This window comes from Vespula vulgaris, chromosome 15, assembly GCF_905475345.1.
Source record: "Vespula vulgaris chromosome 15, iyVesVulg1.1, whole genome shotgun sequence".
NCBI lineage: Eukaryota > Metazoa > Arthropoda > Insecta > Hymenoptera > Vespidae > Vespula > Vespula vulgaris.
The window spans coordinates 4,385,001-4,400,000 of NC_066600.1; the positions used below are offsets into that span (position 1 = coordinate 4,385,001).

Genomic DNA, 15,000 nt, shown 5'->3' on the forward strand with positions numbered 1-15,000 from the left:
TCATTGCCGAGTTGACCGATAACCTCATGAATGATAATCCATGTTTCATGTTTCTGATTTAACGATCAACAAGTGTCAAGAATTCGACAAAGGACTTGATATCTTATAAAACTTTATTTCTGTTGAAATTAAAAACATATATTTATTTCTAACAATAAAGAGTTATTCTCTCTTTCTCTCTCTTTCTAAAGCTATTAAACGAATTTATCGTACTACATGTATTGTATTTATTATATATGTATTAAACATATTTTATTTTATTGTAATATATTTGTGAAACTTTATTTAACCATACATTTAAACCATCCGCAGGTTATAAATTCTACGGTTCTGTGGCTGCTAGTATATTTTTTTCCCTTCCTTTCTAAAAGTTTCTGAGAGAAAAAATATAAAAAATCATACATTTAACGGGTTAATCCCATCTTTTGGTTCAGTTATGGGAATACATTTACATTCGTATCACGATGCAAGCTTATACATAGTTACAGCGAACGACTACGTGAATAGAAAATCCCTACATTTTTCATATTTTATGTAATTGATGAGAGAGATATAAAGCGGGGATCGCATTGCCCACGGTAAAAAATAATTCACGCATAATAAAATGTGATATTCATCGAATAATGGACCGCGCGATAGGACGCGTATGTGTAAATTATCAAAGAGACTTTAATATTTTATTTGGGGAAAAAGAAATAAAAAAAAAAAAGGAAGAAAAAAACAACAAGGAAAAAGAAAAAAGATTTCTGCTACAGTGTCGTTAATGCATCGTCAGGTAAGCCGATTTCGTAAATTATATTTTTCGATGTAATCGCGTTTCGATAAAACGCATCGCTTTTCGAAGATATCATTCATTCGCTTTATGATGGCGAATTTTTCGATAAAAAATGTTATATAGTTATTTAGCAGAAAAAGTTTGTTATAGAAACTTGCATTAATATCACTGGAAGAATTGTAAACGTAATTCATATGTTTCGTGAATATACGAGAAATCGATTAATAACATACGCATATATATTATTTTTCTATCTTTTTAGAAATTTTTAAAAGCATTTGATTTATTTCAAGACACATCTGTTATATTACTTTACATATTACTTTATATATGTATCATGTATATATATATACATATATATATACATATATAAATGAAGCTGTTATCTATTTTTTAAGAAATAAACTAAGTTGTTCTGAATTTAAAAGTGCATGATTATAAACCTCTATATCTACAATTATTTAATCTTTACGTTAAAAGCTATGATATAGAAAAAAAGAAAGAAAAGAAAACGGAATTACATTAACGCAATCATGAAAAGTTCACCGCTGCACTTATATTATGCATTATTTTATAAAAACAATTAAAAAAAAAAAAAGAAATTCAATAAAAAATTTCTCTAATATCACATTATTTAACATGATATTAAAATATTAGAAGCTAATATTTATAATGAGATTGCAAATAACATTGCGACGATCAAATTAATAATAACACTTTATGCATTTTGCTTGTCTATGCATACTACTCATCTTCATAGGATGAAATGTCACCATTGATAAATTTTAAATGTATAAACTGAAAAGATTAATCAACGAGACGGAAAGAAAAAAAGAAACAAAAGGAAAAATAAATAAATAAATAAATAAATAAAAGAAAGAAAGGAAACAGGAAAATCGTGATCTTTCATGAAGCAGATCATTCGTTTACCGTCTATTCTTTTCTATCTTCTTCTCTTTCGACAACAACTCAACGTATACATAAATACATACATGCATACATACATGCATGCATACATGCATACATGCATACATGCATACATGCATACATATGTAGGTAATCATCGTCGAACGAGTTTTCGCAAAGCTTCTTTCTTTTTAATCGAGACTCTGCTCGTTTCATTATAGCTCACTCGTCTAATACATACATAGGTACCTACGTGTATCCACTAATACAAGAAACCGGTGTAGCTCGTGCTTTTATTTCCGTAATAACTTCCGATTGCTCGGCTGGAGACATCGTTAACTTTGCATCCTCTTTCTTTGTTTCGTCCTACGTTGTTTCGCGCCCCCTCGTTTTCTTTACTCTTTTTTCTTTCTTTCTGTCTGTCTCTGTCTCTCTCTCTCTCTCTCTCTATCTATCTATCTCTATGCCATTCCCAAGCCGTCTAAAACTCATCCTCTATCTAGCGACCACGAAAGCCCAGCTATTTTCACGCTGAACGCTCAACACGTTCATCGCGTCGAACGTCTGAAAACTCCTGGATATCGTACGGCCGACGCCATTTTCACAAGGCCGACGTCCTCTTTCATCTCCCTGCCCGATATTATTATCACTCTCATCTATCTTTTACGACTCCTCCACTTCGCTTATCGTTTCTACCTTCTCCTCGACGATCGTTCGCAGTCATTTTGTTTACGCTGTTCTCTCTCTCTCTCTCTCTCTCTCTCTCTCTCTCTCTCTATCTTTATCTCTATCTTTCTTCCTCCTTACCGGAAAGTTGTAAACATTTTTACTATCGAACGTGTATTCTTTGAGTACCTAAAAGAACATCTATTCGAGTTCCTTCGTGTAAAAAAAAAAAGAAAAGAAAAAAGAAAGGAAGAAAGGAAAAAAGAAAGATAGAAGAAAGGAGAAAACAAATAAGGATAGAGAAAAGAAAAATGTGTGTTGTCTATTTCTTAAAAAGAAATTCCATTCACTCTTATTGAGAGAAAATTTTGAAGAAAATATGAAAAAGATTGAAAGAAAGAGACAGAGACAGAGAGAGAGAGAGAGAGAGAGAGAGAGAGAGAGAGAGAGAGAGAGAGAGAGAGAGAGAGAGAGAGAGAGAGAGAGAGAGGAGATGGAAACACGTATATTCTCTCGAAATACAAGAGTAATGTCACTACGTACATACACATGTACGTACGTACGTATATATATATATATACATATATGTATACGTCACTCACAGGAAACATGTTCTTTCGGACAATGGAAGCATCTTCGCGACGATATCAAAAAATTCGCGCGCTCTTCCGAAACAGCAGGCGCTCGTCCAAGCAAGGAGTGATCTGATGATACCACCGGTACCAACATCAAAACGCTCGTCTTCCTTCTAGTACTATACGTTCACCCTTTTTTCCTCTTCTTCTTCGTAAGAAAAGAGAAAGAGAGAGAAAGAAAGAGAAAGAGAGAGAGAGAGAGAGAGAGAGAGAGAGAGAGGCGAACGATTCTTCCCTTTCGCGTTTATCTCAAGGCGGCCCTTGCGTTTTTCACCTCCGGACTAAATATTTAGAGACTCCGTCCGTATCTCGAACGGTGAAAAACGTAGACGAAGGGATTGCGGTGAGGGATTGAGAAAAGGGCTTTCAGAACTTGCACGATGGTCTAGCGAACAAAAGGTGCACGGCCCTCGTTGCCTCGAAGACACTCGCGCTTCGAGAGGAGGGATTGAGAGTGAACGGTGAGACAAGGACGAGAAAGGATGAGGGATAGAGAAAGGGGAAAGAAAGGGAGAAAGAGAGAAAGAGAGAAAGAGAGACAGAGAAGAAAGAACAGAAGGGAAAAGAAGGACCAAAGGGAGAGATTTCTAAGCAACCGTCAAAGAACGTCGCGTAGAACTCGGCCCGACTTGTTTTCCAGATTTTATGAAGCACGGATTTCGAGAAAGTTTCTTCTACTCCTTTCTTCTCTGTTCTAAGAACCATCCCTCTTGATTTTCATCCTCCTTCGTTCTTCCTATACTTATTTATTTCTTTTTGTTTTCTTTTTTCTTTCCTCTTTTTTATCTTTCTTTTCTTTTTTTCTTTCTTTCTTTCTTTCTTTTTTATACTACGTCTTGAAACTTGAGAATATTGGAAATACTTTTTGTTGTATGACAAATCTCTAATGGTCTAATGGTATAATGACAATATTAAATATAGTTTCGAATTTTGAATTATAAAAGTAACTCTTGGGGATACATAAGTTTAGAAAATATCGTTCGTCTGGTTGACATCAGTCAATAGGATTACGTTTTATAAAATTGCTAAGAATAGGAGCCTTCTAGTTATCTATTTCATTTATTTATATATATGTATATTAAGTGTGATTAGAGAACATGTTATTATTATTTATAAAAGGACGAATCATTCTATTGTGGAGCAGTAGAAAAGTTTTAATAAAGATAAAAGATATAATATAATAAATATTATATTGTTAATATTAATATTAATATGTTACTAAATGGTATATACAATTTTTTTTCAATTTTCTTTCATTATAAAAAAAAGAAAATTAGGGTTTTTTAATAGAAGTAATATACTTAGAATAAACTTAGAAACCTTAGTATGTATTATTCACTTTTTTACAAGATTCAACTCGTAGTACCGCTTGTTATATTTTGTAGTATATTATATTATAATGAAAAAATTTAATATTATAACCTATAAATAATATTTATAGTATTGTAATATATTTTGCAAAATAATTTTTATCTTTCCTACTTTTTTCACCTATATACGTTCTTATCGCTATAATTAATTATTATAATAAAATATGATAATATTATGATATATCATTTATATGTGCGTATATATATGTATATTATATAATATATAGATATACATATATTTATATTTATATATATTATATATATAATATATACATATATATGTATATGTTATATATATTTTATATATATATATTATATTTACGTTTATTATAATTGTAATTACTGTACTATAAATATTAGTGTACTATAAAAATATTACATATGCCTATATGTATAAATATAATATGTATGAAGTGTATATATATACATATATATATATAGTATGTAATATTATTTATTTATTTATTATAAAATATTTTTTAAGCGATTTGTTGTGACGTTAAGTCATCGGGGAATCACACGGACGAAAGTTAAAATGAAAAAGATAATGCCTCGAGAATATAATTTAAACTTCCATCTCGTTTTTCGAAAGTGCTTCAGTATTTTTTATACGCTCGAAAATTTTTTCATAAAAAAGAAGACCAAATATAACATATAACAAGTTTCAAGTTTCATTCATTTCATTAAAAAACATTCTCTCCTTTTTTTTTGCATTTCCCTTCTTTTTTCGTTCTTTTTTTTTCTTTTTTTATTTAGAAATAATCGTCCTCAAAACGGAAAAAACTTTTCAATAGCCATTCTGATATATATGAATGAAACATAATAAAATTTAGTTAAAAGAAAAAAAATAACGATTTTATTTCAATTTGAAACCATTTAACGGGATCGGAATTTTACTTTTCAGGAAAACACAAATTTTCGGCTCTCATAGAAGAGATCTCTCGTGAGTTTTCGCGTGATTTCCCTTAGCTGCTGGCAAACGCACTTTCACGACGCCATTTTACGTGCACCGAAACGTCGCTCTTGCATAGAGCATGCAAGTTTTATTCCCTTGGACGCCCGACAACGAATGAGAGAGTCAAAGTTCCCAACGACGACGTCGCGTGCAACCCTTTCGAGCTTGTGACTTAACACGGATAGTAACGTCGACGATAGGCAAATATCCTTCTCTCTCTCTCTTTCTCTTTTACTCTCTCTCTCTCTCTCTCTCTCTCTTTTTCTCTCCCTCTCTCTCCATTCCGCTGCATCTGCACCTTGTGCAAACGAACAATTGCTTCCACCGTATTATAATTCTCCTCTCTTGACTTTAACGTGCCACTGCAAATACTAGAAACACGCGACGAGAGAAATTGCGCGCTTTTGCGTTGCGGCGAGTGTATTATAATGTGTTTGCGAGTATACAAGCATTGAACCGTTTCAATTGAAACGCCTAAATACATCGGTTCGTTTTACAAGAAAAGCAAAAAAGAAAAAAGAAAAGAAAAAATTGTGCTTTGTTGCATTACAGGATGATACGTCGATAATACATTTTTTGTATCGTCAGTATTACTATATTATTGTTAAATATATTAATATATTACATATATAATACATTTTTAGTAAGTTTTTATGAAATTGCTAAATATCGGTTATTTTAATTATAAAAAGAAAGAAAATTAATCAATTATTTCTTAAAATCATTCGGTATCGTTAATTAAATTTTTTGATGAAAAGTTGTATTAAATATCTTGATATAAATATATATATATATATACACATAAATATACATTATATTAAGAAATCATATATAACTGTATTATTATATAACATATTAATGTATATATGATATAAATTCTTCACGAAAAATTGTGCATACATGAATACATAACAAGATAATAATCCTGATATTCCCCCTTAAAATATATCTATCTATCTATGTATCTCTCTCTCTCTCTCTCTCTCTCTCTCTCTTTCTCTCTCTGTCTCTTTCATATTTCGCCTGTACGTTCATGCAAAACAACACGGCTATTACATCTATAAATTCCATTCCAATTTCATTCTATCGCATCATTCTCGTATTTCGAAATCAACGATAAAACATGAAAACGTGATACGCATAATGTGAAGAACCGTGATAGGAAATAAATACCGTGATCGATTTTACAAACGATCATTATACGATCGCTAAAAATGTTTAACGAGAAAAGAAAAACTATTTACGCTTTAAATTCCATGTAAACGATCGACGATATCGTTCGAGGCTAATGAACAATCAGATTTTCAATGTAACAACAATGAATTATCCTCTGCACTACCATTACTTAATCTAATTACTTAATTAGTCTTATTCAAACGATTGCTAGCAAACGATTGCTAACAAAACGCGTCTACGGTTAATAAATTTGCCACAACAAATAAAGGATATTCCGACGAAACAATATAGAGAATTAACAAAAGAGAAAGAGAGAAAAGAGAGTATGTAAAGGGGTAGATAGGTAGGGTGAGAGAAAGAGAGAAAAAGAGAAAGAGAGGGAGAGAGAGAGAGAGAGAGAGGGAGAGGTAAGGGTGGGAGAAGAGGGTGGTGGGTGGTGGTACGGAGGATGGAGGATATGTATTCGTAAAGTTGACTTGCTGCACTGCAGTAGAAACGACCGTTTTCCTCTCTCTCTCCCTCTCTCTCTCTCTCTTTCTCTCTCTCTTTCTCTATCTCTCTTTCGGCCCTTATTCTCCTAGCCCCCGCCACAATCCGTCTATCCACGTTCTAGAGGAACAGCTGCATCCAAAAATGGATGCCTGGATACCTGGGCAACAATGCTTTTCGAAAAGTTTTGCTCGGCTGCGGTTACACTTTTCATCCGTTCTCCAATCGTGCTCGTGCTCACGCGCAAAAGAAGACTAGACAGAGAGTAGCACAGGTAGGTTGGTAGGTACGTAACCAAAAATGTATCCAACTCCTATACCTTCGTTGGATGTGCTCTATCTATGTATATATATGAGTATGTGCGTACGTATGTACGTGTGTGTGTTGTATGTATATGTGTGTAAGGACATAAAGGGAACTATGCGCAGTACGAGTATCACGTACCTTCGTGGATACGCACGTGCGCATCCATGATAGTCCTTCTGACAGGTATTACGATGATAGATACGCGCGTGCCGGTTTTTCTTTTTTTTTCTTTTTCCTTTTTTCCTTTTTTTTTCAGCGAGGCTCTTACGATCGTTTTGCAACTCTCTGGCAACGTTCCAGAATCACCAGTGCGGTCGAACCAGAACACGGGTCTGAGGTTAGTGCCGTACAGCGGTACCGTGTAGCCAGCGCCATTTCAAAATGAATTTTTTTCCTTTTTTATCCCTTTTTTGTCCTTTTTTTTTTCTTTTTTTTTTCATACGTAGGTATGTAGCTAGGAGAAGGTTCAAACGGGGCCATAACACCCGGAGATTCGAACTTTCATGTCTAAGTGTAAGTTTGTAGATACTTACTGTGTGTAGTTGTTTATATTCGTATATAAGTTCTCTTGTCTTTCTCTTTTCTATTATGCGAATATGTGCTTAGAGTGTACGCATTCCTATGTTTATATGTAAATTGGTAAGGACTAAGCCGTTACTTCAAAACGATCCAACTTTTATTTGTCTCTTTAACATTCACGAATGTGCTTCTGAACTTTTTATTTTTGTTTTTCCACGTTTCCTTTTTTTTTTTCCTTTTTCTCCTTTTCATTCGTGAAATAAGAAAAAAAGATAAAAGAAAAAATTACGCACCGTTTCTCTATCGAACATTTTCACCGTTGGACGTTATCGATTTTATCGCATAGATATACCCACTATGTATATGGATTCCGTAATGCAAGTACAACGATATTAATCGGTTAATGAGCCGGATATAGTCGCTTAGCGCAACGTTAATTGAAAATATAGATTATGAGATTATTCGGTGAACTCTAAATTTGATAATTTCTTTCTCGGAATATCGAGAACGTTCGTTCGTTCGTTCGTTCGTTCGTTCGTTCGTTATTTTTACGACGTCTCGAATGACAGGATCGACCAGCTGTGTGTCTTTTCTTTTAGTATCACGACCGTGAAAAATAAAGGCTAATCGGCCAGCAGTGAACGTCACTGATATATCTCTTACTTGGATTAGCAATGACATTTCATATAAAACGTGGGTATCAGTCGCGGGCAAAAGGTCAACCTGCAAAATTTCCTTTCACGATCCTTTCGATCGTTCATTTATATCACAGTCAGAAACAATAATAGACCAAGCACAGGGATAACAGATTCTATTTTTTTTCTCGTGACTATCTCTATATCGAAATATCATTCAATTAATTAATCACAATGTCTTTTAAGGATTTATTCGAGATCGTTATTTTTACATTTATTCGTTGAAATCTCATCTCTGAAAAATTTTATAATCGTAGTATTAATAACACGACTTTTAATTTATAAGAATTAAATTTATTATTCTTGCTACTTTTACTATTGTTGTTGTTATTATTATTATTATTATTATTATTATTATTATTATTGTTGTTGTTGTTATTGTTATTATTATTACTATTATTATATTATACATTATATTATTACTTATTATTATATTATACTTATTATTACACATTATCATCATCATCATTATTATTACTGTTATCGTTACACGCTATTATTAGAAAAGTCAAATTGATTTACCGCTATAAATTTTTATCTATCAATGGTAATAATTTCCATTGAAATATGATTTAATTAATACTATTTATTTTGAGGATTATTTTAAGATCCTTATTCTTAAATATGTCGAAACAAATTTCATATTTGATAAATTTTATAATCACAGTATTAGCAATACATGACTTTTGATTTATAAAAGTTAAATCTATTATTAATATTATTACTATTATTATCATTATTACACATCATTATTAGAAAACTTTACACTCATAAACATTTATCTATCAATGGTAATAATTTTTACTGGTTAGGTACGATAAAATATTATATCATACGATGTATGCAAAGCAAATCTCGAAAACTAACAGGGAAACTGAGCAGATGTTAATTATTTATTATTTCCCACCCGTATATGCTTTTCACGTGCGTGTCTTTATATAAGCATCCTCTGTATTCATGTGAATGTAAACGCTGGATTACGAGTTAGCGTTAATGCGCCGACCGATCGATAAGAGCATACTTATTAATTAAACTTTTCAAATTGCTTAAATTAGAAAAATAGTTTTATTATAATACGTTATCAACGTACTGATCGAGGGTAAATTTCTTTCGTTTCCCTTTTCTTTTTTTTTCTTTTTCTTTCTCTCTTTTTTTTTTTCACGGGAGGACCGGACAGCTTGTTGGAAGTAGACGTTTTATATTCCCCATAGAACTTTTAAGGAGCTCACGGTTAGAAACGTCTCTCTCTCTCTCTCTCTCTCTTTCTTTCTCTCCTTCTCTTCATGTAGGTTCCCTTGTGTACGCTTTCAAAGACAAGGCCTTACAAACTGTCGTACAAAGAACTTTGCATACGCTGAAAATTTTAAACTCGAGCACCGTTTGTGCCACACCGAGTTGAGAAAAACATTGTTTCTCTTCTTAGCACGCCGAAGAAATGCTTTTCATCCGAGCTAATCTATCCAAGCTCACCGAACGGTAGAATAAAAGTAAATGGAAATTCATTTTGTCAGAGTTCAACAAGCATACACTGGGCTAAATTTATAAGTTCAAAGAAAATGAAAAAAGACAATAAAAGGGAAAAAGAAGAAAGTAATTGATTTTCATTCATATCATATAGTAATACAATATTTACATTAATATTTTATTTACTTGATAGATAATAAAATAATTATAAGTGTGCAATCAAAAATTCTTATTATTTAGATTAGATTTCCGATTCACTGTGACATATCGTTATAAAACCCTATTAGATCATCAAAGACTTCAGAATTCGAGATTTGTTATTATTTAATATTAGATTCATCAAGAATTATAAAACATGCGTATACAAAACATATGTATTTTTTACTAATACGTCTTTTCAAATCACTTGACAAGCTAACATCATCGAAATATGAAACCGAAATCAGCAGAGTTATTTACATAAATCCTTCACTTATTATCGAATTTATCAAATCGATTAATACCGACAGTAAGCAGGTATTGCGTTCGATAAGACACACGTGACAATGCTGATGTCACTGACTACTGCAGAAAAATTCAAGGATGAGGTATGCACGTGTTTGTTTTCTCAAATATCCTGGGTGAGAGAGAAAGAAAAAAGAAAGAAAAAAGAAAGAAAGAGAGAGAAAGAGAGAGAGATAGTAGCCATGGAGAATATAAACTAAAAGATGAATCGCATATTAGAAGAGGAAGCTAAATCGGTTTAGATAAAGCACACTCAAAAGTTCCTTTGGTAAAACATTCTTATCACCGTCAATACGTGTATGAGCAAATATTGAACAAAATCCAACGTCTTGACGACCAAGTAGCCGCTCTTATCTAACCCCCACCTCTATCACCACCCACACCTTGATCCCCTTCTTCAACTATCGAGAGTCAATGGATATCTTAACATAACCCTTGTTAGTCAGTCTATTACAAGGAATTAATTTGTGCGGTCATTCGAGAATTGAAACTTCAAGTGAATTGTAACTAAAGTGTCAATGATAATTTGGATTAATTTAACTTCTTAATTTTAAGACCGAGTTAAGACATTGTATCTGAATAATATCGAGAATGTATCAAGGTTATTATATCATTACAAATTAATCTCAATTGGAATTTTTGAAAATATTATTACATTGTCATTATTATATCATTACAATGTGTTGTCATTTTGAATTTTGAAAAAGAAATTCGAAAAATTTATTTTTTTCAATTTCTCTTCCCACTCGTTTATTAATGATCTCTTTGATCATTAATAAATGATTTATATAACTAATTTTTAATAAACAACTATAATAATTAATTTTTTTAATAAATATTACATCGAATAAGTTTCTTGTCTTTGATACACGTATATTTCTAGACGTAAATAATCGATGGGTTGGTTTTTACGAATCTGTATCCCGTCGATCTAACATAATGACCATCCCACGGTTGTCTAAACAGCATGGTTAAAATAAGCTGATTTAATCTTTGCATTTTCCGAAGTAAATTAATCTTAAAACATCTTTGACTCGTAATGTGACACTAATAAAAAAAAGGAATAAAGAATGCAAAAATTCACCTACATTTAATTGAATTCATCGTCGTAATATTATTTCATATTTTCGAAAGAAATATATCCATTTCTATGGATGCATAAAAATTACATTTTATAGATATGTACAATTTTTACGGAATACATACATACATACATACATACATACATACATATATATATATTTGTGCATTCAATCACATAACATTTACTTATTATTGCATCAATAATCCAAATATATAATATACATGTTACAGATTATATTTCTTTCGCTTAATGAAAAAAAACAAAAAAAAAAAAGGCAGAAAGTTACATTTTATCCAATAATACCGATCGATATAGAGTTATTAATAAAATAATTATTTGATTAAACGAATAGCAATCAAACAAAAAATTTCTTTACATTCCAAAGAAAAATTTGTAACGTCACACGAATTTTAATGATTCCTATGACATTATACACACACACACACACATATATATATAAATATGTATATAGGTATATAAAATGAATGATTACTTTTTTACCTGATAGTCCATGTAATTTCCATATCCCATATGATTACAAGTGCAGGCACAAGCTTGAATATGCCTCCGCATGTCGAGTTCAACTTCCTCGCCGCAGACACCTCTGCTAGTGGCCATCATCGTATCCCCCATGCAATAACCGCCGGTGCAATACATCCTTGGGTCAGTCTGATCCAGGTAACCCCCGCCCGTGTCATCGTACCCGAGTCCACTGGCACACCTGGAATCCGAGGTATATCCCACGCGAGATTGTGGACATTCCTCGTATCCCAGTCTGGACTGAGGTCGATGGAAGGTCGGGGGCACATCCTGAAATAAGACGACCGGTCAGTCAAACCTCTTCCTTAATCTCTTGCTTACTCTCCTAATCGATTACAAATACAATTTTCAATGGTATATTTCAATTGTATTTAAAACAATTTATAATCGCGTCAGAGTTACGATGTTTCTTGCATAATTATTAACTGTAAATATAACTTATACTTTAACGAAAAGAAAAAAAAAGAAAATCCATGGAAAAATGTTAAAGATGAAGTAACGATCAAAAATTCGTGATAATCAAAGAGGAATGAAATTGAATAAATATTGAGATATTAATGGTCGACTTTAGTGTTGATTATATGTGGTTAATTGGGAATTAATTACCTTTTTTATAATCATTCTCTTTCTCTCTCTCTCTCTCTCTATCTATCTATCTATCTATCTATCTATCTATCTATCTATCTCTTCAGTTTAAATTTGAAATCCTTCATGATTACATATTTCTTTATACGAATCGAGTTAAATCTAGAACATTCTAAAGAAATGGGAGAAGAATTATTGCCGACGTCTTTCGCTAGAAATTAATTTCAAGAGACGTATCAAATGCTATAATAGTCGTTCGTTGAAAAGTGAAACAGCCTATTCTGAGCCAAGACTTATCTCAACGGACAAAGGTATATAGTAGTCGAATACAAATGGTAGAAGATCACTTTGTTCCCCTATCGTGGCTAGGCTGCGTACAGCCGATATACTAGATAGCTAGTCTATCGTAGACTTAGGGGTTTACAGTCGGTATATATTCGGTAAGGACGTTAGGATATCTCAGTTGGTAACTTTGCTAGGATACTTGTTTGCTAATGTATCTATCTAATGCATCCATCTTTACGTGTGATCTATTTCCCAAATGAGATAACGTTCGATTCTAAATGTATGTATATGTGTGTGTCTGTCTGTCTCTGTTTATGTGTACGTATGTATAGATACTTTGCATTTGAATTTACGACAGACGTAATGATCTTCGATATGATAAATAATATTTTTATTTATTTATTACGTCATTACAATTCCGTATAAATTTGCAATTATTATTATTTTATATATTCAAATATTATGAATTACGATAGTTTTCGATTCGATTTAATAGAACGATTTAGCAGAATGCCTGTTTGCTAATGTATCTATCTAACGCATCCATCTTTACGCATAGTCTATTTCCCAAGCGAGATAACGTTTGATTTTAGGTGCTTTGTGGGTATTTGAGTTATTGTTGCATGCAATAATCCTCAGAATGTTCAGGAATACTTTGTTCTATATTATAAATTATTAATTGTTACTTGTGAATGAATTACTTATGAATACATTTCCATCATTGCACGTACGAATATAACGAATTATAAAGTTTATGTATTTCATAAAACACAATATTTTTAGATTGGATTGGATATTATAGAAGTAGGGCACATACATTTACGTGTTTACATTTCTACAAAATTAACAGACGGTATTGTAACGAATGTGCGTTTCTCATTAATCAACGGTAATTTGTGGAATTAGTTGAATAACGTGATGGGTTGTTACGTAAATCTCGCAAATCCAAGTAGCTGAAATGTTTCCCAGAAATGTCATGTAATTGTCCGTTAAGGGTCCATTTTACTCTTCCGTCTGTCCCTTGGTTTTCTCAAATTTATGACACAAAAGGTTATTATAAAGTAATATAATATATTAAATGAACGTTACGTGTTCGTAAATTATTTTATCACGAGAAAAGTATGTCGAATAAATTTCATTGAAGTACTTATAATTGAGATTAACGTGGAATGACGCGAAGAACTTTGGTGACTTTCAATCGGATAGCTTCTGTCTCTCTCTCTCTCTCTCTCACTCTCACGCACACACACATACACACATACATACTTTATATATGTATATTTCTTTTTTTTTCTAAAAAGAAACCTAGATTAAAGGATCCCGTCTTTTCGTTTTTTGAGCAAAGCATTTGGAAATATCCCTCTGGTGATATTATCGACCACATCCGACTGACCCACATATCTTAAATTCTAATCAGTCCTCATTCAGCACGACTGACCTGGCAACCTAACAGTTTCTACACTCACCCTTTCAGCCGTTCGAGATATCGAATCGGACGTTTCGAATCATCGTGCATAGCTTGCAATCTGTCATAAGTGCTTTTGCCTTCGGTTGATGTTATGCCTTATTCATGAAGGCATGAAATCCTTTTCCAGAGAGGAAACGGTGCTAGGCAAACATCGTTCCTTTATCTCCGATCGGAAAATTAACTGTAATCCCGTTAGAAATTCTATCGGCAGAAAGTTGAAACGTTTGAAAGAAATTTTCATCCTGTCTCTGAGATATTTCATTGGTCTTGTAAGTCAAAGGTAACACACTCACTCACTCACTCTCGCATACGAGTGTCAGTGAAAAAGTATATGTCAAAATCCGGGATTTCGATGGCACAGGATTTGAGACTCAAGCGTAACCAGATTTAGAGCAATCTGCACTTACGTACGCTCTCCAAGTCGAATCCGATAAGATGAACTTCTTACACACACACACACATTCACATATAGTTTTATATATATGTTTCGTTCTATATAATATATATCGAACGATTCACAAGCAACATTTTTGTATTTGAAGTTAATTTCTTTATAACATTTAAAGATAAAAGAGAAA

General features: G+C 32.4%; 1 protein-coding gene across 5 annotated transcripts in view; it reads right to left on the bottom strand.

The window, feature by feature from the left end:
- The window catches only part of LOC127069409 (dipeptidase 1-like), a 129,489-nt gene that overhangs the window by 39,326 nt on the left and 75,163 nt on the right, over positions 1–15,000 (bottom strand). For 4 of the 5 annotated variants that reach the window (XM_051006401.1, XM_051006399.1, XM_051006402.1 and 1 more), the window contains one exon: positions 12,046–12,354. The exons of the other annotated variant lie outside the window; for it this stretch is intronic. In XM_051006401.1, the coding sequence (XP_050862358.1) occupies positions 12,046–12,354 (309 nt within the window). The remainder of the gene's footprint in view (positions 1–12,045; positions 12,355–15,000) is intronic. 5 annotated transcript variants of the gene reach the window in all.